This window comes from Myotis nattereri (assembly GCF_964212035.1).
Source record: "Myotis nattereri genome assembly, chromosome: 3".
NCBI lineage: Eukaryota > Metazoa > Chordata > Mammalia > Chiroptera > Vespertilionidae > Myotis > Myotis nattereri.
The window spans coordinates 85,308,511-85,334,022 of record NC_138077.1 but is presented as its reverse complement, the minus strand read 5'-3'; the positions used below and the strand labels follow the sequence as shown (position 1 = coordinate 85,334,022).

Genomic DNA, 25,512 nt, shown 5'->3' with positions numbered 1-25,512 from the left:
CCACAGTCCAACACTGCCTGCAGCTCTTACCTGCCACTCCCGCTCATCCGGGCCCCACTGTGCCTGCTGCAGGCTCATGCCCGGTTAGTCCTGATCAGGAGAGGCTTGCGCTGCTGCAACAGCAGTGCTCGCCAACCATGATCCCTGCGTCTGGCACCCTCCCAAGGGGAGTGGCCTGGGGGATCAGACTGAAACTGGCTCTCTGACATCCCCTGAGGGGTCCCGGATTGAGAGAGGGTGCAGGATTGAGGGACCCCACCTGTGCATGATTGGGCCGGGGAGGGACCGTGGGAGGGCTTCAGGGTGTGTCTGGCCCATCTCGCTCAGTCCTGATGGGCCAGACCCCAGCAGCAAGCTAACATACCAGTCAGAGCATCTGCCCCCTGGTAGTCAGTGAACGTCATAGCAAGCGATTGAGCAGCTTTAGCATATCATTAGCATCTTACGCTTTGATTGGTTGTTTGGTTGTTCTACCGTTCGGTCCATCTGCATATTACCCTTTTATTATATAGGATTATATTCCACAAATGAGTGAGATCATATATTTATCTTTCTCCGACTGACTTGTTTCACTTAGCATGCTGCTTTTAAAGTCTATTTTGTCAGATATGAGTATTGCTACTCCAGTTTTTTTTTTCTTTCCATTTGCATGAAAAATTTTTTTCCATCCCTTCACTTTCATCCTGTGTGTGTCTTTTGTTTTTAGGTGGGTCTCTTGTAGACAGCAGATGGTTGGGTCATGTTTTTGTATCCATTCAGCTACCCTACACCTTTTGATTGGAGCATTTAATCCATTTACATTTAGGGTTATTATTGAGAGACTGGAGGCCCAATTCACGAAATTCGTGCAAGAGCCTTGGCCCTGGTCCCCATCCACTGCTGCTGCAGCCAGGGGCCTCTGCTGCCTCTGCCTCAGCCCCTGCCCGCTGTGGCTTTGTCCAGAAGGAAGGATGTCTGGTCTAATTAGCATATTATGCTTTTATTATTATAGATACTTATTTATAGCATTTTAATTCTGTATGGTAGGTTTCTCTCTCTGTTTCTTCTTCTCAGCAATCCCTTATAGCATTCCCTTTAGCATGTCTTGTAATGCTGGCTTGGAGGAGATGAACTCCTTTAGCCTTTTTTTGTCTGGGAAGCTGTTTATTTGACCATCTATTTTGAATAATAGTCTTGCTGGATATAGTAATCTTGGTCTCAGATCCTTGCTTTCCATTACCTTGAGTATTTCATGCCATTTCCTTCTGGCCTGTAGAGTTTCTGATGAGAAATCAGGTGTCAGCCTTATGGGGGCTCCTTTGTAGGTAACAGTTTTCTTTTCTCTTGCTGCCTTTAAGATTCTCCCTTTGTCTTTAATTTTTGGCATTTTAATTATGATGTGTCTGGGTGTGGGTCTATTGGGTTCTTCTTGTTTGGGGTTCTCTGTGCCTCCTGAACTTGTGTGACTTTTTCCTTGACCAGGTTAGGGAAGTTTTCTACCATTATTTCTTCAAACACCTTCTCTGTTACCTTCTCCCTTTCTGCCTCTTCTGGTACACCTGTTATTCTAATATTGTTACATTTCACATTGTCCCACAGCTCCCTTAAGCTGTCCTCCTGTTTTTTAATTGTGTTTTTTTTTTCTTTTTGGTTCTCTAATTGAGTGATATTTTCAACTCTGTCTTCTAATTCACTGATTCGATCTTCAGCTTCCCCTAATCTGCTGTGTATTCCTTCCAATGTGTTCTTTATTTGTGTTATGTCATTCTTTATCTCAAACTGTTCTTTTTTCATAGTTACTATATCTTTTCTCATACTGTTGAGCATTTTCAACATCATTACTCTGAACTCTGTTTCAGATAAATTTCTTATCTCTGCTTCATTTATCTCTTCTTCTGGAAAATTCTCTAGTTCTTTCATTTGGGAGTTGTTTCTTTGTTTCCTCATTTTGGTTGTCTGTTTGGGTTTGTGATTATGTATTAGGTAGGTTCTCTAATGTAAGGATTTAAAGAGATAACACATATAAACCAATTAGTGTGTATCAAATAGTAGTACTTAAGACATATTTACTATTACCACACCTAGTATTTCTGACCAAATGAATATATCAATTGATTCCCTATGTGTGTGAGCTAAATTTGATAGGCTGATCATATTTCAAAGAGTCTCTTCCAGTCTAGCTTTCTATGGTTCTGTGGTTGGCAGTTAGACAGACATGAGCTGAGCAAGGAAGCTGGGCCAGGTACAGGAGGTCACCAGGGTAGAAAGCCCTGGGTGCTAGCAAAGCACAATTGTAGAGTGGTACCTCTACCCCGAGGTGATATTTCCTGCCCTACCATATTACTGGTCATATGGTTTGGACTCCCTGACCTTTTCTCCCTCTAGATAACATCTAGGCCTCAGTTGTATTTCAGCTCCAGGCTCAGAAAGGTAGGAACAACAAACAAGTAATCCCACAACTCACCTCAGGACAAGCAGCATTGGGTAAAGACCCCCTGCCCTGGTACTGACCAATCAATCAGTGGAGACCTAGACCCTAAAAGGACACACCTAGAAAACTACTAAATATTTTATTGAAATCTTCCCCTGGGACCTCCCCTAAAATCTCCACCCTTAAAACTTTTAGGACATAGTACTCTTCTGAGAGCATACGGGTGACTTTCCCTTCCCCTACCCCTACCTCTAGACAGTCACCTTTACCTTCCTCACTTCTAAGCTCCAAAGGACTTTCCTTTACTGCTATAACTTGTTTCCTAAGCCCATTTCTTCTAGAAATTACTTCTACCTCTGTGGTTTTCCACATAAATGTTCTTTTATAGTTTGAGTCTGGGTTCTGAATTATTTCCTAGCCAGGACCCAAGTACCAAGATTGCTGAACCCAGGTTCAGTCCAATCCCATCAGTCTGACACCTGGTGCCCTTCCTCCCTCCCACAGTATTAAGGTTCTTGGACTCTAAGGTTGTGTGGCAAGATTCGGGAGAACCCATCCAGGACCGCCTTGCAGACCCAGACCAGTGCTCAGTACCAACAGGGGCCCATTGTGCCCACTGGCTCCTTGCTTTGCATCAGGTGGACTTGGGTGAGTTTTTTCTTGGAATTCCCAACCTCCTTGTTTTAAGGTAAAAGGCTGGCTTTCTTTAAACTGTTTATAAGCTCCTAGAAGTAAAGCTAAAGGTTAAGGGTTGAGAGACACTAGGCTAAACATAAGAACAGATAACTAAGGACGGGGGAGGGGGGAGAGGAAGAATGATTGCTTTTTAACTTTGGCTTTTCAGTTGGAGTTGCTTTCTGAGTGTGTGAACAAAATCTTTTGCTGGATAAATGAGAACCTAAATTCATGTAGCTTCCAAGGTAAGGGACACCTGGCAGTTTCTAATCTTCCAGAGAGCAACAGGATTTGCCTCAGGGCCTGAGGTGCTAGCTCTGTCTGGCCCACCTGAGGTGCTAGCTCTGTCTGACCAGTGATATGTTAGGGGAAGAAATGTCACCCTGGGGACAAGGTCTTATCCTACAATTGTGCTTTGCTAGGTTCCTAGGGCTTTCTGCCCTGCTCTGCTCACATCACATCTGTCTAACTGCCTACCACAGTTCTATGAGCCAACTGGATGAGGTTGAGGCTAGTCAGTTTTTTTCTTTTGTTTTTGTTTTATTTAATTCTCACCCAAGGATATTTTCCCATTGCTGTTTTTCTTTTTTTCTTTTTAATAGAGTGGAAGGGAGGTGGGAGGGAGCAGAGAGAAAGAAACATCTATGTGAGAGAGACACATCAATTGGTTGCTTCCTGCGCAAGGCCTGGTGGGCTGGGAATCAAGCCTGCAATTGAGGTATGTAGCCTTGACTGGGAATCAAACCCGAGACCCTTTGGTAGACCCATGGGCCGACATTCTAACCACTGAGCAAACACAGCCAAATAACCGTTTTTATAAGAACAAAAGAATTATAGATTTTTTTACATTTCCCTCCTTTAAGTTCTCTTCATTTTGCTGTCTGATTCAACCATGTCAGTCTATTCACCACTTTATTTTTCACCCAAAATTATTAAATTATAAATATACTAGCGGCCCGGTGCACAAAAATTTGTGCACTCGGGGGGGATAGAGGGTCCCTCAGCCCGGCTTGTGCCCTCTCGCAGTCTGGGACCCCTCAGGACATAACGACCTGCTGGCTTAGGCCTGCTCCTGGGTGGCAGAGGGAAGGCCCAATCCCTAGGTGCAGCCCCTGGTCAGGCTCAGAGCAGGGCTGATTGGGGAGTTGGGGCGCCGACCCCTGTCATGCACAAAGCAGGGCGGATTGGGAGGTTGCGATGCCACCCTCAGTCATGCTCAGGGTAGGGCTGATTGGGGGGTTGGGGCACCACCTCCTGTCACACTCAAGGCAGGGTCAATGGGGAGGTTGCGGCGCCACCCCCTGTCACGCACAGAGCAGGGCCAATCAGGGGGTTGGGGCTCCGTACCCTGTCACGCACAGAGCAGGGCCCATCAAGGGTTGGGGAGCTCCCCCCTGTCACGCACCAAACAGGGCCAATCAGGGGGTTGAGGAGCTCCCCCCTGTCACTCACAGAGTAGGGCCGATAGGGGAGTTGGGTCACCACACCCTGTCACACTCAGGGCAGGGCCGATGGGGAGGTTATGGCTCTACCCCATCACACACAGAGCAGGGCCCATGTAGGGGGGGAGGGGGGGTTGGGGCGCCGCACTGTCACACACAGAGCAGGGCCTATCAGGGGATTGGGGCGTCGCACCCTGTCACACACAGAGCTGCAGGGCGATCAGGGGGTTGGGGAGCTCCCCCCTATCAGGCACAGAGCAGGGCTGATCAGGGGGTTGGTGCGCCATCCCCTGTCATGAACAGAGCAGGGCAGATAGGGAGGTTGTGGCCCTGCCCCCTGTCACACACACAGCCGCAGGGTGATCTGGGGGTTTGGGCGCTGCCCCCTGTCATGCTGATCCCGGTGCTGGGAGGCATATTACCCTTTTACTATATAGGATAGAGGCCTGGTGCACGGGTGAGGGCTGGCTGGTTTGCCTTGAAGGGTGTCCTGGATCAGGGTGGGGGTCCCCCTTGGGTGCCTGGCCAGCCTGGGTGAGGGGCTGATGGCTGTTTGCAGCTGGTCACACATCCTTCAGGGTGGGGGTCCCCACTGGGGTGCCTGGCCAGTCTGGGTGAGTGTCTGAGGGCTGTTTTCAGGCTGGCGGGTGACTGAAGCTCCCAACCTCTCCTTTTTTTCTTTCTTTTTTTATTATGGGCCAGCTTTAGCTCTGAGGCTTGGCTCTAGCTCTGAAGCCTCCGCTGCTGAAAGCAGGTATCTGGTTTGTTTGGGTTCTATAATTGAAATACTGTTTCAACTCCAGCTCTGAGATCCTGGCTGGCTGAAAGCAGGTTTCTGGGGTTTTGTTTAGCTTCTATATTTGTAACAATGTTTCAAACTGCAAGCTCAGAGGCCGGCAGCGGCAGGCGGGGAACGTTGGCTTCCTCCTCACCGAAGCAAGCAAGCCTCATGTTCACTTCAAGCTGCCTGGCTGCCGGCCGCCATCTTGGCTGGCAGTTAATTTGCATATCACCCTGATTATCCAATGGGAAGGGTAGCGGAGGTATGGCTAATTACCAGGTTTCTCTTTTATTAGATAGGATTCTAATCCCTGTGAATTTGTTTGGTGTGCTAGCAATCATATCATTAAACAAAATAACCTCTAAGTACTATGTTTATTTATTAAATGCACTTAGGCCACGGGTCTTTCTCATCTTGTGAGAAAGAATTAAGAGTAGAATATCAATTTTGATATCCCAAAATTTCACAAGGAGGGAAAACCTCCAAAATTGTGATTCAACAGCATTCATAACAAATCACTTCCAATATAGACATTAAAGAAAAAAGGCTGTAATGAAAGGAAATGTTAGAGAAACAGAGAAGTGAATTACTCAGAGAAGAATTTTACTCTTCCAAAGACTTCAGCTGAAAGTAAATGGACCCTCTGTGCTGGTTAACCAGAATGCACGCTGCAAAGGAAGGTAGCACAGATTTTTGAGGATCTTCTTCACAAGGAGCAGGAAACCAATATCAGAATTGCTCTTGACTGAATGACCGTATCTTCAGCATGTTTTGTGGTTATACATTACCTACAATGTTGATGACCTTAAATAGAGTAGTAGTTACAATTGTAATCTAATCTTTGATTGTAATAAAGTGTGCATGTGTTTAGGGTTTTTTTTCCATTTAAATATTGTACTGTTGAGAATTATACTGTAGTTTGGCTTTTAGTATTAGCAAATCAAAGCTATATTAGCCCTTTTGTCTAGCCAGCCCATTAGACTTTTAAAAAAATCTTTATTGTTGAAAGTTATACATATGTTACCTTTTCCCCCCAGTGACCACTTATAGCCTGCTCCCCTCTTCCAACCCCCCCCCCCTCAGCCCACTCCAGGCCTTCACTGCTCTATTGTTTGTGTCCATGGGTTATGGATATACACATACAAGTTCTTTGCTTGATTTCTTCCTACCCGCCCTTTCTTCCTACCCGCCCATTCTTACCTTCCCTCTGAGATTCAACAGTCTGTTCCATGCTTCTGTGTCTCTGGATCTATTTTGTTCATCAGTTTATTTTATTCATTAGATTCCACATTTGAGTGAGATCATGTGATACTTGTCTTTCTCTGACTGGCTTATTCCACTTAGCATAATACTATTCAGGTCCCTCCATGCTGTCTCAAAGGACAAGAGATCCTTCCTTTTTACTGCTGCAGAGTATTCCATGATATAAATGTACCACTGCTTTTTTATCCACTCGTCTACTGATGGGCACTTGGGCTGTTTCCAAATCTTAGATATTGTAAATAGTGCTGCTATGAATATAGGGGTGCATACATTCTTTCTGATTGGTGTTTTGGGTTTCTTAGAATATATTCCTAGAAGTGGGGTCAAATGGCAGTTTCTGTATTTAATTTTTTGAGGGAACTCCATACTGTTTTCCATAATGGTGGCACCAGTCTGCATTCCACCAGCAGTGTACTAGGGTTCTCTTTTCTCCACATCCTCCCAGCTCTTGTCATTTGTTGATTTGTTGATAGCCATACTAACAGGTATGAAGTGATACCTCGTTGTCATTTTAATTTGCATCTCTCTGATGATCAGTGACTTTGAGCATTTTTCCATGTTTCTTGGCCATCTGTATGTCCCTTTGGAAAAGTGTCTACTTAGGTCATTTGCCCATTTTTTGATTGGATTGTTTGTCTTCCCTTTGATAAGTTGTATGAGTTCCTTATATATTTTGGATATTAACCCTTTGTCAGATGTATTATTGCCAAATATGTTCTCCCATACAGTGGGTTTTCTTTTCGTTTTATTGATGGTTTCTTTTGATGTGTTTTTTGTTTTGATGTAGTCCCAGTTGTTTATTTTCTCCTAGTTTCCTTTGCCTTAGGAGATGTATCTGTACACATATTGCTATGAGAGATGTCTGAGATTTCACTGCCTATGGTTTCTTCTAGGATTTTTATGGTTTCATGACTTACATTTAAGTCTTTAATCCATTTTGAGTTTATTCTTGTGTGTGGTATAAGTTGGTGGTCTAGCTTCATTTTTTTGCATGTATCTGTCCAATTTTCCCAACCCCATTTATTTTAATTTGCATCTCTCTGATGATCAGTGACTTTGAATAGACTGTCTTGACTCTATTGTATGCTCTTGCTCCTTTGTCAAATATTAATTGAGTATAATGGCTTGGGTCAATTTCCTGGGTCTCTGTTCTATTCCGTTGATCTATATGCCTGTTCTTGTGCCAATACCAGGCTGTTTTGATTACAGTGGCTTTGAAGTGTAACTTGATGTCTGGTATTTTGATCCGTCCAACTTTGTTTTTCTTTCTCAGGATTGCTGCAGCTATTCGGAGTCTTTTTTGGTTCCATATATGTTTTTGGAGTATTTGTTCTAGATTTGTGAAATATGCTGTTGATATTTTAATAGGGATTGCATTGAATGCCCACTAGATGTTGACTCTCTGTTTTGTGATTTGTATTTTACTGTCCTAGATCCATATCCTACCACCAGCACACATCATCCTTCTCACTACAACCGGATCATAGAGAAATGCTTGCTAAAAAATAAATGACAAAATTAATAAATAAATAATAAATGACAGCTAGTTTTTGATAGGTGCGTATTACACAGTAGTGATAGATACTGTTATGACTCTGTCCTCTAAGGAACTTACTGTCTAGTTCAGTGGTCGGCAAACCACAGCTCGTGAGCCACATGCGGCTCTTTGGACCCTTGAGTGTGGCTCTTCCACAAAATACCACGTGCGGGTGCACACATACAGTGCGATTGAAACTTCGTGGCCCATGCGCAGAAGTCGGTTTTCGGCCTGGGCGAGTCTATTTTGAAGAAGTGGTGTTAGAAGAAGTGGGGGGTGTCCGTGGTCGGGCGACGGGAGACACAGTGCAGGCGGGCTGCAGGATATGCAGCGCAGGGCGGGGGGGGGGGGGGGGGTGATTCATGCACAAGTTGAGGATGGGAGAGTTGGAAGGGGTCGACCTCAGCGAACGTACCTCAATCAGAATAAGGATGTTTTTAGCAAAGGCCAGCTTAGGAGTACCCTAATTAAGTTAATAACAATGTACCTACCTATATAGTTTAAGTTTAAAAAATTCGGCTCTCAAAAGAAATTTCAATCGTTGTACTGTTGATATTTGGCTCCGCTGACTAATGAGTTTGCTGACCACTGGTCTAGTTTGAGGTATGATTAATGCCTATTTGTATTAAAGCACCAAGGACAATACAAAGAGTGTGTTATGGCCTAGGTTGATTTGGCTTAGTGGATAGAGCATCAGCCGGTGGACTGAAGAGTCCCAGGTTTGATACTGGTCAAGGGCACATGACCAGATTGTGGGCTCGATCCCCAGTGGGGGTGTGCAGGAGGTAGCCAATCAATGATTCTCTCTCATCATTGATGTTTCTATCCCTCTCTCCTTCTCCCTTCCTCTTTGAAATCAATAAAAATATATTTAAAAAACAAACAAATAAAAAGAAACAAAGAGTGTGTTATGTATTATTATTCAAGTGTGCTATAGAGCGAGGAAAAGTTAGGGCTGGCTTGGTATTTAAATTAGCTTTTAAAAATTATATGTTTTCATTGATTTTTTTTAAGAGAGAGAGGAAGGGAGAGGTAGAGAGAAGGAGATAGAAACAACAGTGAGAGAGAAATGTAGATCAACTGCCTCCTGCACTCCCCACCTGTACTGGGGGTCAAGCCCAAAACCTGGGCAATGGGATTTGAACCAGTGACGTATTGGTGCATGGTATGATGCTCAACCAACTGAGCCACACTGGCTGGGCTGAATTAACTTACTTTTGAAAGGGCAAGGTTCAGGGAATTTGTTTTGTTTGTGTGTGTGTGTATGTATATGTTTGTTTTTTGTTAATCCTCATCTGAGGATACTTTTCCATTAATTTTTTTAAAAAGAAGGAAAGACAGAGAGAAACATCAATGTGAGAGAAACACATGGATTGGTTTCTCATGTAGATCAGCTAAATGTAGATCAGCTGCCTCCTGCAACCAAGGTATGTGTCCTTGACTGGAATTGAATCAGGAACCCTTTGGTCCACAGACTGATGTTCTATCCACTGAGCAAAACTGGCTAGGGTAGACTTTTTTTATTTTGTATGTATGGTGATCCTGGTGTTTCACTTGATTTTAAACATATGATTTATAGTTATTTGTTTTTGTGTATTTGTTAATTATCTGGAGAACAATCTGATCTCTTGTGTTTCACATTTCACCTAAGTCACAAATAAAGGGGATGTTCTAAAAAAAAAATATGTATATGACAGCAAAATTTTAAAAAACTTTTTAATACCACAAATGTGTATTACAGTGACAGCAATTCTAGCCAGTGCTGGAAAACTGTATCCTGCCTATATTGTAACATCAAACTTTGAAAAATTATATACAGAAAATTTTAAGACTAAAATTAAATAACACATCTTTGGATAAAATTTTTGAATTTTTAATTTATCTCAGAATTAAAAATCTGAGATGGTGATATGTGGCTTTAGCTCAATATCAATAAAAACCTCGTCAATTTTATTTGGCCAAAATTTGGTTTTGATACGGTTCTAAATCTGCAACTAAATCCTATCAAATATGTAACTACTAATCTAATCCCATTCCCAGTCCTAATCTTAAAACCATTCCCAGTTTTAATTCTAGCCCCATTCCTTCACCCAGTTTTATATTTCTTCATATAATCTTACTAGAGGCCTGGTGCACAAAAATTTGTGCACTGGCGGGGGAGGCGGGTGGGGGTGTCCCTCATCCCCACTTGTGCCCTCTCACAGTCTGGGACCCCTTGGGAGATAACCACCTGCTGGCTTAGGCCCGCTCCCCGGGTGGCAGTTGGCAGGCCTGATCCCTCAGTGCCTGCCCCGCCACCCCGGGTCGCACACACATCAGGGCTGATCCTGGGGTTGGGGCGCCACCCTGGGTCGGGTTGCACACGGGATGCCCTGGCGGGCCGGCCGATCGCTGCTGCCCTGCCTGGCCGCCCCGGGTTGGGTCGAACACGACGCTCGCTGCCCTGGGTAGCAAATAGCAGGCCCAGATGGCGGCAGGACAGGTGGGATGGCGCTGTCCCGCCCTGCCTACAGTATGCAAATTAGCCGCCATTTTTGTTGGAGGTTAATTTGCATATCGCGCTGATTAGCCTATGGGAGGCGTAGCGAAGGTATGGTCAATAACCATGTTTGTCTATTATTAGATAGGATGCTAATACATGGTCTAGTTTATTTATTATGTTTATTACTGTCCTCTCATCCTTCCCACTACTAGATGTAGATCTTTGAGGATAGAAATTTTTTTTTTTTATAGAAATTTTTTAAAATGTTTTGTTCACAGCTATATTCCTAGTGCCCAGAACAGTGATTGGAACATAAACGTTCAACTAAATTCAATTTAATGGTGCAACTCTGGGAATATTTATGCCAAAATATCTACAAAGATCATTTCTAATGGTGGGATTATGGATCATTTTTGTTTTGCTGATTTATATAGAATGGGGCAAAAGTAGGTTTATAGCTGTGAGTATGCAAAACAGTTTATTCTTGTATCATTACTTAATTATTGTATTATTTTCCATAATGGTACATTTTATTTTTCTACAATAATCTTTTAATATTTCCCTGGTGAAAACAAATAACCAGGCTAAAGTGTTTAAGCCATAGGAAATAAGGATTAGTCTTGTGTTTTTGTTGTTTGTTTTCTATATGTTTGTTTGTGTGATTTTTGTGGTTGTATTTTAAGAATGTTACCTTGTGAAATGTTTACAAAATGAATAAAGGTGGGAAAGATTAGAAAGTAACATTTAGACAACAAATAAATGTTGGCAAGGATATGGAGAAAAGGGAACCCTTGTACACATTAGGTGGGAATTTAATTGGTGAAGCCATATGGAAGACAGTATAGAGGTTCCCTGAAGAATTAAAATAGAATATATATATACTAGAGGCCCGGTGCACAAAAATTTGTGCACTCGGGGGGAGGGGGGTCCCTTAGCCTGGCCTGTGCCCTCTCGCAGTCTGGGACCCCTCGGGAGATAATGACCTGCTGGCTTAGGCCTGCTCCCGGGTGGCAGAGGGCAGGCCCAATCCCTAGGTGCAGCCCCTGGTCGGGCTCAGAGCAGGGCTGATTGGGGAATTGGGACACCGCACCCTGTCATACACAGAGCAGGGTGATCGGGAGGTTGTGATGACACCCTCAGTCATGCTCAGGGTAGGGCCGATTGGGGGGTTGGGGCACCATCCCCTGTCACACTCAAGGCAGGGTCCATGGGGAGGTTGCGGCGCCACCCCGTCATGCACAGAGCAGGGCCAATCAGGGGGTTGGGGCATTTCCCCCTGTCACTCACAGAGCAGGGCCCACCAGGGGGGTTGGGGCTCTATACCCTGTCATGCACAGAGCAGGGCCAATCAGGAGATTGGGGCGCAGCCCCCTGTCATGCACAGAGCAGGGCCGATCAGGGGGTTGGGATGCCACCACTCTCACACTCAGGGCAGGGCCGATGGGGAGGTTATGGCTCTACTCCTTCACACACAGAGCAGGGCCCATGCGGGGGGGAGGTGTGTGTGTGTGGGGGGGGGGTTGGGGTGCCGCACCCTGTCACACACAGAGCAGGGCTGATCAGGGGGTTGGGGCGCCGCACCCTGTCACACACAGAGCCGCAGGGCGATCAAGGGGTTTGGGCGCTGCCCCCTGTCACGCTGATCCCGGTGCCAGGAGGCCTCGTGGCTCCACTGATCCCGGTCCTGGGAGGCATATTACCCTTTTACTATATAGGATAGAGGCCTGGTGCATGGGTGGGTGCTGGCTGGTTTGCCCTGAAGGGTGTCCTGGATCAGGGTGGGGGTCCCCACTGGGGTGCCTGGCCAGCCTGGGTGAGGGGCTGATGGCTGTTTGCAGCTGGTCACACATCCTTCAGGGTGGGGGTCCCCACTGGGGTGCCTGGCCAGTCTGGGTGAGGAGCTGAGGACTGTTTTCAGGCTGGTGGGTGACTGAAGCTCCCAACCTCTCCTTTTTTTCTTTCTTTTTTTTTTTTATTCTGGGCCAGCTTTAGCTGTGAGGCTTGGCTCCAGCTTTTAGGCCTCCGCTGCTGAAAGTAGGTTTCTGGCCTTTGCTTACAATGTTGCGATCCTGCTGACTGAAACCCGGCAGGTTTCTGGAGTTTTGTTTAGCTTCTATGTTTGTTACATAGTTGCTTGCAGCTCAGAGGCCTGCAGTGGCAGGCGGGGAAAGTTGGAGTCCTCTGTCACTGAAGCAAGCAAGCCTCATGTTAGTTTCAAGCTGCCTGGCTGCCGGCCGCCTTCTTGGCTGGCAGTTAATTTGCATATTGCCCTGATTAGCCAATGGGAAGGGTAGCGGTTGTATGCCAATTACCATGTTTCTCTTTTATTAGATAGGATACACTATATGTTTATAGTAGCATAAAATACTATGTAAGTACTAAAATAGAGCTATATATACAGAACTACTATATGTATAGTACATATAGAAGTACTATATAGTCCAACAATCCTACTTGTAGGTATAGAACCAAAGGAAATAAAATCACTATCGCAAAGAGATATCTGTGCTTCCATGTTCATCATATTTACAATAGCCAAGATATGAAAACCACCTAGGTATTCATCTATGGATGAATGAATAAGCCAATGTTATATATAAATATACTATGAATTATATATGTATCATATATAAGTATATTAAGTATATATAATAGAATATTAAGCCTTACCCCGCTCCAAAAGAAAGAAAGAAAGACTGCTATTTGTGACAATATGGATGAAACTGGAGGGTAATATGCTAGTGAAATAAGCCAAACAGAGAAAGACAAATACTGCATGGTATCATTTATGTGGAATTAAAAAAAAAATTTAAACCAGAACAGAGTAGAATGGTGGTTGCCAGAGGCTGAGGGATATGGGAAAAGGGGAGAGGTTGGCAAAATGTATACATTTTCAATTGTAAGATGAGTAAGTTCTCTTCCCATAAGTGGCCTGAGGTGACCTCTGAAAATGGTTTGCTATTCACTGAACCCAGGAAACCCCACAAAATCATGCAAAACAAGAGGTTCAAATTTTTGTGTTCTCTTAAAGAACCCTCGTGAAACTGCCCAGGCCATGAAGGGTATGCCGATCTGTAAAGCCACCAAGTATCTAGAGCAGCCGTGGGCAAACTACGGCCCGTGGGCCGGATCCGGTCCGTTTGAAATGAATAAAACTATTGAAAAAAAAAAGACTGTACCCTTTTATGTAATGATGTTTACTTTGAATTTATATTAGTTCACACAAACACTCCATCCACGCTTTTGTTCCGGCCCTCTGGTCCAGTTTAAGAACCCATTGTGGCCCTCGAGTAAAAAAGTTTGCCCACCCCTGATCTAGAGGATGTCATTTCACAGAAGCAATGTGTGCCATTCTGTCATTACAATGGTGGAGTTTGTCGGTGTGGTCAAGCCAAACAGTAGGCTGGACACAGGGTCGGTGGCCCCACAAGAGTGCTTCATTACTAGTACTGCTGGACATGCTTAAAATTGCAGAGAGTAATGCTGAACTTAAAGGTTTAGATGTAGATTCTCTGGTCATTAAGCATATCCAAGTGAACAAAGCTCCTAAGACAGTGATGGCGAACCTTTTGAGCTCGGCGTGTCAGCATTTTGAAAAACCCTAACTTAACTCTGGTGCCGTGTCACATATAGAAATTTTTTGATATTTGAAACCATAGTAAAACAAAGACTTTTATTTTTGATATTTATTTTATATATTTAAATGCCATTTAACAAAGAAAAATCAACCAAAAAAATGAGTTCGCGTGTCACAGGTTCGCCATCACTGTCCTAAGACATGGCACAGAGCCCATATGGGAGCTCTCCCTCCCACACTGAGGTGATCCTCACTGAAAAAGATCAGATGGTTCCTAAACCAGAAGAGGAGATTGCACAGAAGAAAATGATACAACAGAAGAAACAAAAACTTATGGCATGGGAGTAAATTGAGCATAAAATAAATGCTAATAAAAGTAAAAAACAAAAGAAAGATGATTAACTTCTAAGGATCTAATGTACAGCATGATGAGTATACTTAATTATACTGTATTGGAATATGCTAAAAGAATAGCTCTCTAATGTTCTCACTGAAAAAAAAAGTGTTTATGTATTAATTAACTCAATTATGAGAACCATTCCTCAATGTATATATACATCATATCATTGTATTATACACTTTAAATGTATTATGATTTTGTTTATCAGCTGTACCTCAGTGAAGATGGAAAAAATAACAGAAACCAAATAATATCTAGGATTCTATTTCAACAATCTCTGGGAGATGAAATGAGATTCTTGACTAGAATGATGGCAGTAAGACTGTTTTCATCATTCAAAATGAAATGGATTATAATGTGATAAAACAGCAACAAAATTACAGTGGCTTAAGATAAGTGTTTATTTATTTTTTCCCAATATATATTTTAATTTATTTCAAAGAAGAAGAGAGACGGAGACAGAGATAGAAACATCAATGATGAGAGAAAATCACTGCCTCCTGCATCCCACACTGGGGACCAAGCCTGCAACCCGTGCATGTGCCCTTGACTGGAAATGAACCCAGGACCCTTCAGTCCCCAGGCCCGTGCTCTATCCATGAGCCAAAACAGCTACGGCAAGTGTTTATTTCTTGCTCATGGGAAGTCCACTGTAGGACTTTCCAAGCAGCTGTCCTCCATGTGTTGGCTCAGTATTCCATGCTGTTTTGATTTTATATTACTTCAAAGTTAACATAGGCGTCCACAATTAACATTGCAAGGGGAGAGAGAACATAGTGAATTGTACATAAGCTTTTAAATGTTTTCACCAAGAAGTGACACTACTACCACACACATTTTACTGGAGGAAACAAATCCATGACTTTGAGAGGGTGGGGATAACTATTTCATGTGCTTGTGAGGAAAAGAGAACTAGAAATAGTGAGCAGACTTATGCTTACCAAATCACTTACTATATTGAAAGCTAATAGTCAACTTAATTGGATGAAACTGGAGGGTAATATGCTAGTGACTGACAGACTGTATGTTGGCACTACAAATGTTTGTTACTGGATCACTATCAGAACTAGGAAAGCCATGAAGTAGAACTGGTTGAAAATATTTTTGGAAACAGGGTGTTGAGTATGGATCCAAATGCTCAAGCAACATCACATAATAAGGCCCTCAGGCACAAAAGTAATCATTGGATTCTCTAAGAGAAAAATTTCTTTAAAGGAAAGCAGAGAGTCTTAACCGGTGTGGCTCAGTGGGTTGAGCATGATTCCATGCACTGAGAGGTCACTGGTTCTATTCCCAGTCAGGACACATGTCTAGGTTGTGGGCTGGATCCCCAGTAGGCAGCTGATTGATGGTGCTCTCTTATGGATGCTTTTTTTCTCCTCTCCCTCTCCCTTCCTCTCTCTCTCTCTAAAATCAATAAAAACATATTTTTTTTTAAAAAAGAAACAAAACAGAGGGATATGGTTGGATCTTGAGAATACACATAGGAAGCTGGAGAAGGAATGACCAGTGAGATGAGAAGAGAACCAGAATAGTGCATAATTGTGAAAAGCTGAGGGAGGAAAGAGCTTTAGATGAGTTAACTGTATTAAAAGTATTAACTAATGTGAAAGAAAATGAGAACTGATTTGGTAAGGAAGACATAAATTATATAAAAATATGTTTTGAGTAGCTAGATGGGACAGAAGCCTAATCACAGTAAATTGATTAAAACAATTGAACAGCAAAATATAGTGCTTTGGGGTTTGTGAACCATTCGTTTATGAAGTTGGGTTGTGAAATTAAAGAGTTAGCAGAACAGTAGTAACCTAGGTCATAGTTAAGGAGGAATTGTAGCCTTATCTTGCTCTGCTCTCTCACCCCCATCCCACCCTGGTGACTGTAGCCTAAGATCTAGGGGGGAAAATGAGGAGTAATATATTTAAAATATTGGAGGACGAAGAAATACTTGAAGGATGAGGATTTCAGAAAAGTGGAAAATTATGTTTTTCAAAGTCCCAGGAAAGTGGTTAACCTTGGAAAAGAGGAACTATAGATATCTTGAGTTATTAGAAATTAAGAAGAAACAGGAATAACAGAGAAGGAAGAAAATGTGTGGAAGATGTCATTCAACTTTCTTCATTAGTACTGTATTCTAGAGGTATTTTAGTATATGGGCAGAACAGTCTGGGCAGAGGCAGCACCTCTTACTGATGAGGAAGGGCAGGTTAAATTAGGATAATCAGTAGAGGTCATACATCTATGAGTAATCGTAAAGGAAGTTGACGTTATGAAGGTAGGAGAGTGAGAATCTATCTCTACATATAAAAGGCTAAGTGACCATCCAACCATCCGACCCGCTGGCCGGTGGGTATGATGCGCACTGACCATCAGGGGGCAGACACTCAATGCAGGAGCTGCCAAGCTGCTGTACTTGTCAGCGGTGGTTCTCTGGTGATGCACCCCGGAACCAGAGAGGAGGGAGCTCTCACACTCCGGGACACCTCGGGGGGTGTTGGAGAGCTGGTTCTGACCTAATCCCTCCAGGCCAGGCCGAGGGACCCCACCTGCTGGAGGGACCCCGCTCACTCTGCAGACACCCTTCCAGCTGCAGCACCACCCCAGGTGCAGCGGTCCGGGAGGGACCATGGGAGGTTGGCTCCAGGGTGTGTCTGGCCCATCTCGCCCAGTCCTGCCCTGCCAGCCACCTTCTAATTAATTTCCTTTCAATGTGCAGGAATCCGTGCACAGGGTCACTAGTGGTGAATAAGATCCTAGCTGTTTGGAAAGAGGTACGAGGATATGTGCCATTAATGTTTCTGAGACAGGTAACACCAACTTCAAAATCTGCTCTCATTTGTTACAAATAGCACTTGAGCTTTATTTCTCTCATTTCATCATCGTAGCAACCTTGCAAAGGAGGCATTATTATTCTCCTTTTATAGTTGGGGTACTTTGTTTCAGAGATAGTAAACTGTAAGTAATGTATATGAGTTTGAATTAGGATTACATAGTAAAGACAGAGAATAATTTAAAAACTCTTAATTCCAAACCACTATTTTCCCCTGGATACACTGGGTTTCCCAGGGCCCTCTCTCCTTTTACCAGGATTTGAAAATATATTAGTAGAAACTGAATGCATACACAGGCCCTTATACATTAGGTATGATTTTTTCCTATAAGAATGCACTTGCCATTTCTTTTTCCAAGAATATTAAAAAATATATCACATATCTCTTTAAATAATACAAAACAGGTTGCAAAAGAGCCAGTAGATCACCAACTCCATCTTTCAGAAACCAAATAGCTAGCAATCTATGTATCTAAAATACCTGGAAAGAACATACATCAAAATGTATGTTCTTTGGGTAATGACATCTTATTTTCTAAATCTTATTCCTTTTTTAGTGGTTTTTATTTTATTTTTTTACATTTTCTACAATAAACATATATTTCTTTAGTAATCGTACCACCCCACACAATATACAATTCCATTTCACATTTATGTAACAAACAGCAATAACATTATACAAATGAACATGTCACTCTCATCTGAACTGTTGATATAATTAGGAAATGAGTTTTTCCCCTTGTCTTCGTAATAATTCCCCCAATGTATTGTTTCTATAGTTGTGCAGAGCCTGCTATAATCCCAGTGGATCACTATCCCTGGTGCATAAAACAAAACAAAACACGCACAAGACCTGAGATCTTTGGATCTCAGCTGTGACTGGAGACAGAGGAGCAGCAGCACCCTCGGCGGTAACACACTTCTGCATGGATGTACAGGTAAACCTCGCCTGAGATTTGTCCGGGATCTTCCGATCATCGCTGGACGCTCCCGTTGCCTAGTAACGAGAATCCTCTCCCCGGGACAACACCGCCTTCTTTAGACCCCTCCCCCTTCTTCCTCCCACCTCTCGGGCAGAAACGGGGGGGCGGGAGGGGAGGAGAGCCGGGTCCTCCAGCCACTCAGAGACCCCCACCGCAGGCCCGCGAACGATGATTGGAGGGGCGTATGGGCGGTGCTTGGAAGGGCCCGCCACGCCGGGGAGGGACGTCAGCGCGTCGACGCGGGGGTTTTCTCCGGTCGGCCCGCTACCCAGCTCGGGTCTGTGGATCTGCGCCTCTTCCTCCGCCGCCCCGGCCGGGAGCGCAGTCGTCGGCTCGCGGGCCGGCGCGATCATAGCGGCTTCCGCTCGGACTGACCGCCGCCCTCACCCCCCTCCCGCCCTCTCCTGCGAGGCTCCCCGCGCCGCGGCTTTTCGTAGTGAAGGCGGTTCGGGACGCGGCCCGGGGCCACCGGGGGCCCATCCCCGCTCCAGGCTCGGATGGGAGGCGGCGGGAGGAGCCTGGGATGCTGAGGCTGATGGCCAATTGCTGCAGCTGGTTCAAGCGGCGGCAGGAGCCCGTCAGGTAGGCTGGGCCGCGGGCCCGCGCCTTCCCGGGGACCGGGCCGCCGCGCGCCGCGCCGAGCAGTCGGGCGGGGAGCCGCCCCTCTCGGGCCGGGCGAGCCTGTCCCAGGCCGCGGGGATGCTTTCGCTCCCGGGTTGATTGGTCCCCGGAGGGAAGGACGGAAGGATGCCGCCTTCTCGTCGAGCTGCGTTTAAGGCTTCAGCAAGAGCGCTTGTTGTTGTTATAATTTCAATGGGTTCAAAACACTTTAAGAGTGGTGGATTTTGTACACGTGTGTATTAATCCTCTGAAGTTTCTGTAATGAGGATTTTCTTTTTTTAAGTAGAGACGCATGGGATATTGTTTTCATAACATTCACACACCCCTTTCCAACACAGTCACACACGTTTCGTTTGAGGACGTGGGCTTGAAATCTGGCTCCACTACTGCATAATTACAGTGTATGACTTTACAGGCTTTTGGCCCCACCTTCCTCATATATTTAATGAGGGGTGATAACATCTGTGCCTCAGGAGTGTTGTATTAAATGCGAGTAACTGATGGAAAGGGTTTTCTTAACTGGAGGGTCGCCTCAATTTTCATATGAAATCTAGTTAATCCTTTTCATTGAAAGAGTCTAATTCTTAACTTTTTATTTTGAAATTCCAGATATGTTAATATTCATTGCCCGATACCAGATATTCATTCATCCACTTCTCAATAAGTATTTGTTGAGAAAATATTATGTGCCAGAGGCACTGTACTAGGAAGGAGTCAGTGAAAAGTGATGTTTTTTGTTTTAAATTGAGGGGCTCAACCTATAAAGAAAGCTTAAGTTTGTTACTCTTTATAAAAAATAACAACTTCTTACAGTTCTACTTTGGAATTAGGCCAAGGGTAAATTGTAGTAAATTTTTTTTAAACTTTTTTAAAAAATATATTTTATTGATTTTTTACAGAGAGGAAGGGAGAGGGATAGAGAGTTAGAAACATCAATGAGAGAGAAACATCTATCAGCTGCCTCCTGCACACCACCTACTGGGGATGTGCCCGCAACCAAGGTACATGCCCTTGACCAGAATCGAACCTGGGACCCTGGAGTCCGCAGGCCCACGCTCTATCCACTGAGCCAAACTGGTCAGGGCTTGTGTTGTTGTTTTTTTTTAATTAACATTTCAAGCATAGTGTTTGCAGTAAGGATGAGCTATCCTTTAAAGAGTAAATCTGAAAAGCTATACTTGTATATTATAAGGAAAAAGTGTATGTCTACATTTGGAAAAGAAATGTGCTTTAAACAAAACTTTTAAAATTATTCTCTCTTAATTGGATTTGAATGTTTAAATATAAGTAATATGATTGATAGAGTCAAAGATGTGTTTGGGTGTATAGATTTGTTCCAATCATCTTATGTGCTGATAACAGAATCTCTACTGAGATTTGAGGTCTCTCTTCTTTTTTACCCCCTATTTCTGCTTTTTTAAAATGTATTTTGTTTTTAGAAGAGGGCACAATACCATGTCTTCTTTTAACTAAAACACCCAAAAAGCTTGCACTCCAAAGGAGTTTTCAGTTTAATTCATCATTCTTTGTGTTTGCTTCTCTTAGCAGGTATAGTGTAACATCGGGGTTAATTGTTTAAAGAATAGATAGAGTTCAGAGGAAGGAGAATGTATCTTTGTCTAAGTAGCATCTAGATCTGTGTTGTCCAGTAGAGTAGTGACTTGCTGCATGTGGCAAGTCCTAATAGAGATGCGGAAGTATATAATATAATACAAAGTGGATTTAGAAGATTTATTATGCAAAAAGTAAAATAAGTAAATATCTTATGTCTTTTTTTTCAGTGTGATTACATGTTGAATTAACTTTGCATGTACAGGATTAAATGAATTATAGTAAAATGATTGCACCTTTTATTTTCACTTTTAAAATGCAGTTACTAGAAAATTTAAACTTACACATATGGTTTACAGCAGGGGTCCTCAAACTACGGCCCGCAGGCCACATGCAAGTACAAATATTGTATTTGTTCCGGTTTTGTTTTTTTACTTCAAAATAAAATATGTGCAGTGTGCATAGGAATTTGTTCATAGTTTTTTTTTTAAACTATAGTCCGGCCCTCCAACGGTCTGAGGGACAGTGAACTGGCCCCCTATTTAAAAAGTTTGAGGACCCCTGGTTTACAGTGTAATTCTGTGGGAACTCCCTGATCTACATGGCCTAATGTAGAGGCATAGGTAAATACTAGTATCTCTCATTGTTGGATAGAGTTTACACCCAAAGGAATTAAAAACAAGTTAGATTACACCCATCTTTTAAGTATCATTGTTCAATGCCTACTTCATAATAGTGCCTAAATAAATATTTGCAAAATATTGCATGTATTTTGATCACTCCTTAGCAATAATCATCTTAATGTAAATAATATTGGCATATGTAGTTGCAGTTACTGGAATAAATGAGAGGTGAGCAAACTGATTTAAAGTATATATCAAATTTTTGCTTTTATGAGCTACTGTTTTGTATTTTGAAGGTTTTTTGCTATGCTGCTCCTTATTGCATTTTCTTTTCATGTTCATATTTTATGGAGCTATGTTTACAGATGTGAGATGTAAGAGAAGATGATGTTTATTAATACATTATGTTTTGAGTTTACTTTGCTGACTTACCTAATATATCCAGCACTTTTTGGGTTTACCCACCTGTCCTCACTTAGCTGCTTTCCCAGGGAGACATTATTGTAGAAAACTACAATAATCAGGGATTAGATGCAGTATTCGGAACCTGTGATAAGGACAAGGTAGGAGTCAGAGATCAATTGTTAAGGCAGCAGTCTAGGTCAGGAGTGAGGACCAAGATACCAGATAATTCAGGGACAATAGGCATGCTATTGTTAACCAACAGTCAGAATCTGAACTAGGCTTTCAATCTATGTAAATTAGTTTTGAATAGACTAATAGCTAGACCCATAGTTATATAAGTGTCGTGCTCCTATAGAAGCAGTGCAATATAGTGTTGGGTTTTTATTTTTATTTATTTTTTAAAATATTTTTTTATTGATTTTTAGAGAGAGATAGAAACATTGATGAGAGAGAAACATCATCGATCAGCTTCCCCCCTGCATGCCCCATACTGGTGATCGAGCCCGCAACCTGAGCATGTGCCTTGACTGGGAATCAAACTGGTGACCTTGGTTAATGGGTTGATGCTCAACCACTGAGTCACAACAGCCAGGCAGTGTGGGTTTTTAAAAAAATAACTTTTATTTTGAGACCACAATATAGTGGTCAAAGCTAAGAAATTAACTTTGATACAATGCTATTAACTAAATTATAGACTTTGTTCTGAGTTTACCAGTTTTAACACCTAATGCCCTTTTTTCAATCAGAGATCTAGCCCAGGATTCCATATTGCTTTGCCATGTCTCTTAGGCTCCCTCAATCTGTAGTTCCTCAGTCTTTCCTTGTCTTTTATAACCTTGAGACTTTGAAGAGTATTTGTTAGTTGTTTTGTAGAATCCCCCTTCAATGTGTTTGGTGTTGTGATCTGGTAAAGGTGTTGCATCAGTTGGGCAGAGGGATACCACAAAGGTGAGGTATCCTTCTCAGTATATTACATCCAGGAGTGTGTGATGTTGATATGTCTTGTTACTGGTGGTGTTAACCGAGTCCTAGATCACTTGGAATGGTGGTGTCAGCCCAGTTTCTCAGTATAGTGTTTTGAGTCAAACAGATTCAAGTTTGAATCCTAGGAGTTTTGGCCATTTTTTTTATGTGTCAAGTGTGGATAATTTCTGTCATGCAGCATTTTGAGAAAGAAAATTTACCCAAGTACTTGATGCTTTGCACATAGTATTTACTCAGTAAATATCACCTATGATCCTAGGAGACAAGTGCTAATTAGTAAATTACCCTCCTCGATTCATTTTATACTTATCATTTTCTATGTTAGTGGAGGAAGGGTCCATTTTCTTTTCCCAGGCTAATTCTTATGCCTGTGCTCTTTATTTCATTTCTTCCCACTTCCTGGTGAACTTCAGTTGTTCAGCATTTGGCTAGAGATCAGTGATAGGACTTCTGGGATGCAAGAATCAATCTAAACTTTTATCCCAAAATTGATTATTCAATTTTATTATCCAAACTAAATAAGTCTTTCTGTTTTTCCCTCAGAGCTTCGCTTCTATTTCTTCTTTAGTACATAAACATGTTCAAGCTCCTTTTACTGTGGTTATAGAACAGGAAGAGTTTGTTCACTCGGCTCTAGCAAAGCCAAACACTAGACCCTGAGAATTGCAGTGGAGAAAGACCAATGTATTGATGAATGGCACCATCCAGGAGAATGGGAAGCGAATGCTCAGAAGCTGGAACTCCTCTGTGGCGTGTAGGTTACAGATTATATAGGGCAAAATCTCAAGACATGGTGCATTAGGGGTTTGGGTTGAGCTGGGAGTTGATTGGTTGGAGGTGGAGTAAGGGTAGTGAATCATCTCTTCAGGTCATGAGGACAGCTCTGCGGTCTTTTCCAGTGTCTCTCTGTCTGGTCTCATGGGAAAATAGCCAGTGGTGGTTCCACCTTAGGGCTCAGGAACTGAAACCTAACTTGGGTCAAGATGTTGTGGTTAGCCCGCCAGAGGTCCAGATGTTGTGACCATTTGTCAGGTCTAGGCTACAGTCTTCTGCCTTGGGGTTGCTGATTATGTGGGGGAAAGCCTGGGTCTCTGAGGGGTATATATAGAGATAGATATGATTTCTAGAACTAGGATTTAAAACTAAATTTAATTAAAGTCATAAAGTCCCTCAGCTTCCTTACCTAACAAAAACAAAGCAAACTAAATGTTTCTTTTTGCTGCTGTAGCAAATTATATTAACTTAGTGATTTCAAGCAGCACAAATTCGTTATCCCATAGTTTTGACTCCAGAAGCCTAAAATTGGTCAGCAGAGTTGCATACCTTCTGGAGGGTCTATGAGAGAATCTTTTTTTCTTTGTCTTTTCCACCAAAGGAAGAGGCTCTCTGCTATTTGGCCCATGCCCCTCCCTCTATCTTCAAAGCCAACAGCATAGCATGTTCTCCGCTGATCTTCTGTCTCTCCCTTATAAGGAATCTTGTGATTTCCTGGATACTCAAAGATATACTCCTCCTCCAAGAACCTTAATCATTTTGGCAAAATTCTTTTGCCATGTATGGTAACATATTCACAAGTTCCAGGGATTAGGATGTGGACATCTTTGGGGAACCATTATTCTGTGTCTACCATATTAAATAACCCTCTTTCCCTGCAGTCACTAACTACCCTTTCTCCTTCCCTTCACCCCAAACTCAACAGTTGGCAATGGCTTACAGGCACTTTCTCAACCAGCTCCCTCCCCTCTCATATATTCCTTAACATCTTTCATTAGAAGACTTCTGCCTAGACCAAGCATGTCAAACTCGAGGCCCACAATGAATATTTTTGCAGCCCAGCCAATATAACGGTATGTACGAAATCTATAATAATAAAAGTGTACTATGCAAATCCACCGAACGGCTGAACAGCAGAACGACTGTCTGGATGACCTTCCAGACGAAGCCAGGGATGCAAGGGCGGGCGAGGCAGCCGGGGCTGCGAAGGCCTACTCTTGCACGAATTTCGTGCATTGGGCCTCTAGTCTATATATATAAAAGCCTAATATTCAAAGTGTCCCCTTGGGAGTTCAATTGCTCACTATGATGTGCGCTGACCACCAGGGGGCAGCGTGGAATGAAGGGAAGCGCCAGCTGGCAGCCGCTAGGGACCCTACCCATGCATGAATTTCGTGCACTGGGCCTCTAGTGTTTTAATAAAAATTTTGTAACTTAACTTTTACAATATCCTTTATACATAATCCTATCTAATAAGAGACAAGCATGGTAATTAACCGTACCTCCGAAACGCTTCCCATTGGCTAATTAGGACGATATGCAAATTAACTGCCAATCAAGATGGCGGCCGGCAGCCAGGCAGCTGAAGTGAACAGGAGGCTTGCTTGCTCCAGTGAAGGAGGAAGCCAAGGTTCCCTGCCTGCCGCTGCTGGGCTCTGAGCTGCACTCTAAGCAACTATGTTGCAATTATAGAAGCTAAACAAACCCCATGCTTTCAGCCAGCTGGCCGAGCTGGAGTTGCAACAGTGTTTCAATTATAGAAGCCAAACAAACCCAGATACCTGTTTTCAGCAGCTGAGGTCTCAGAGCTGGAGCTGAGCCTCAGAGCTAAAGCCAGCTCTCAGCTCCAGTGACAGCCATAGAAGGTAAATAAATCCCAGAATAAAAAAAATAAAAAAAGGAGAGGTTGGGAGCTTCAGTCACCCGCCAGCCTGAAAACGGCCCTCAGCCCCTCACTCAGACTGGCCAGGCACCCCAGTGGGGACCCCCACCCTAAAGGTTTGTGACCAGCTGCAAACAGCCATCAGCCCCTCATCCAGGCTGGCCAGGCACCCAAGCGCGACCCCCACCCTGATCCAGGACACCCTTCAGGGCAAACCAGCCGGCCCCCACCCTTGCACCAGGCCTCTATTCTATATAGTAAAAGGGTAATATGCCTCCCAGCACCGGGATCA

The 25,512-nt window shown here is 43.3% G+C and overlaps 1 protein-coding gene and 1 pseudogene across 2 annotated transcripts in view; both read left to right on the top strand.

Moving 5' to 3' along the window:
* Positions 1 to 13,540: 13,540 nt before the first annotated feature.
* Positions 13,541 to 14,515, top strand: LOC308515405 (large ribosomal subunit protein uL22-like; annotated as a pseudogene). Its single transcript has 3 exons — positions 13,541 to 13,685; positions 13,910 to 14,144; positions 14,378 to 14,515. The product of its transcript is annotated as a large ribosomal subunit protein uL22-like (transcript).
* Positions 14,516 to 18,598: 4,083 nt separating this feature from the next.
* ARL13B (ARF like GTPase 13B) overlaps positions 18,599 to 25,512 on the top strand; it is an 85,428-nt gene continuing 78,514 nt past the window's right edge. Inside the window, exon 1 of the mRNA XM_081086295.1 lies at positions 18,599 to 18,962. Coding sequence (XP_080942421.1) covers positions 18,904 to 18,962 — 59 coding nt within the window. The 5' untranslated portion in view covers positions 18,599 to 18,903. The remainder of the gene's footprint in view (positions 18,963 to 25,512) is intronic.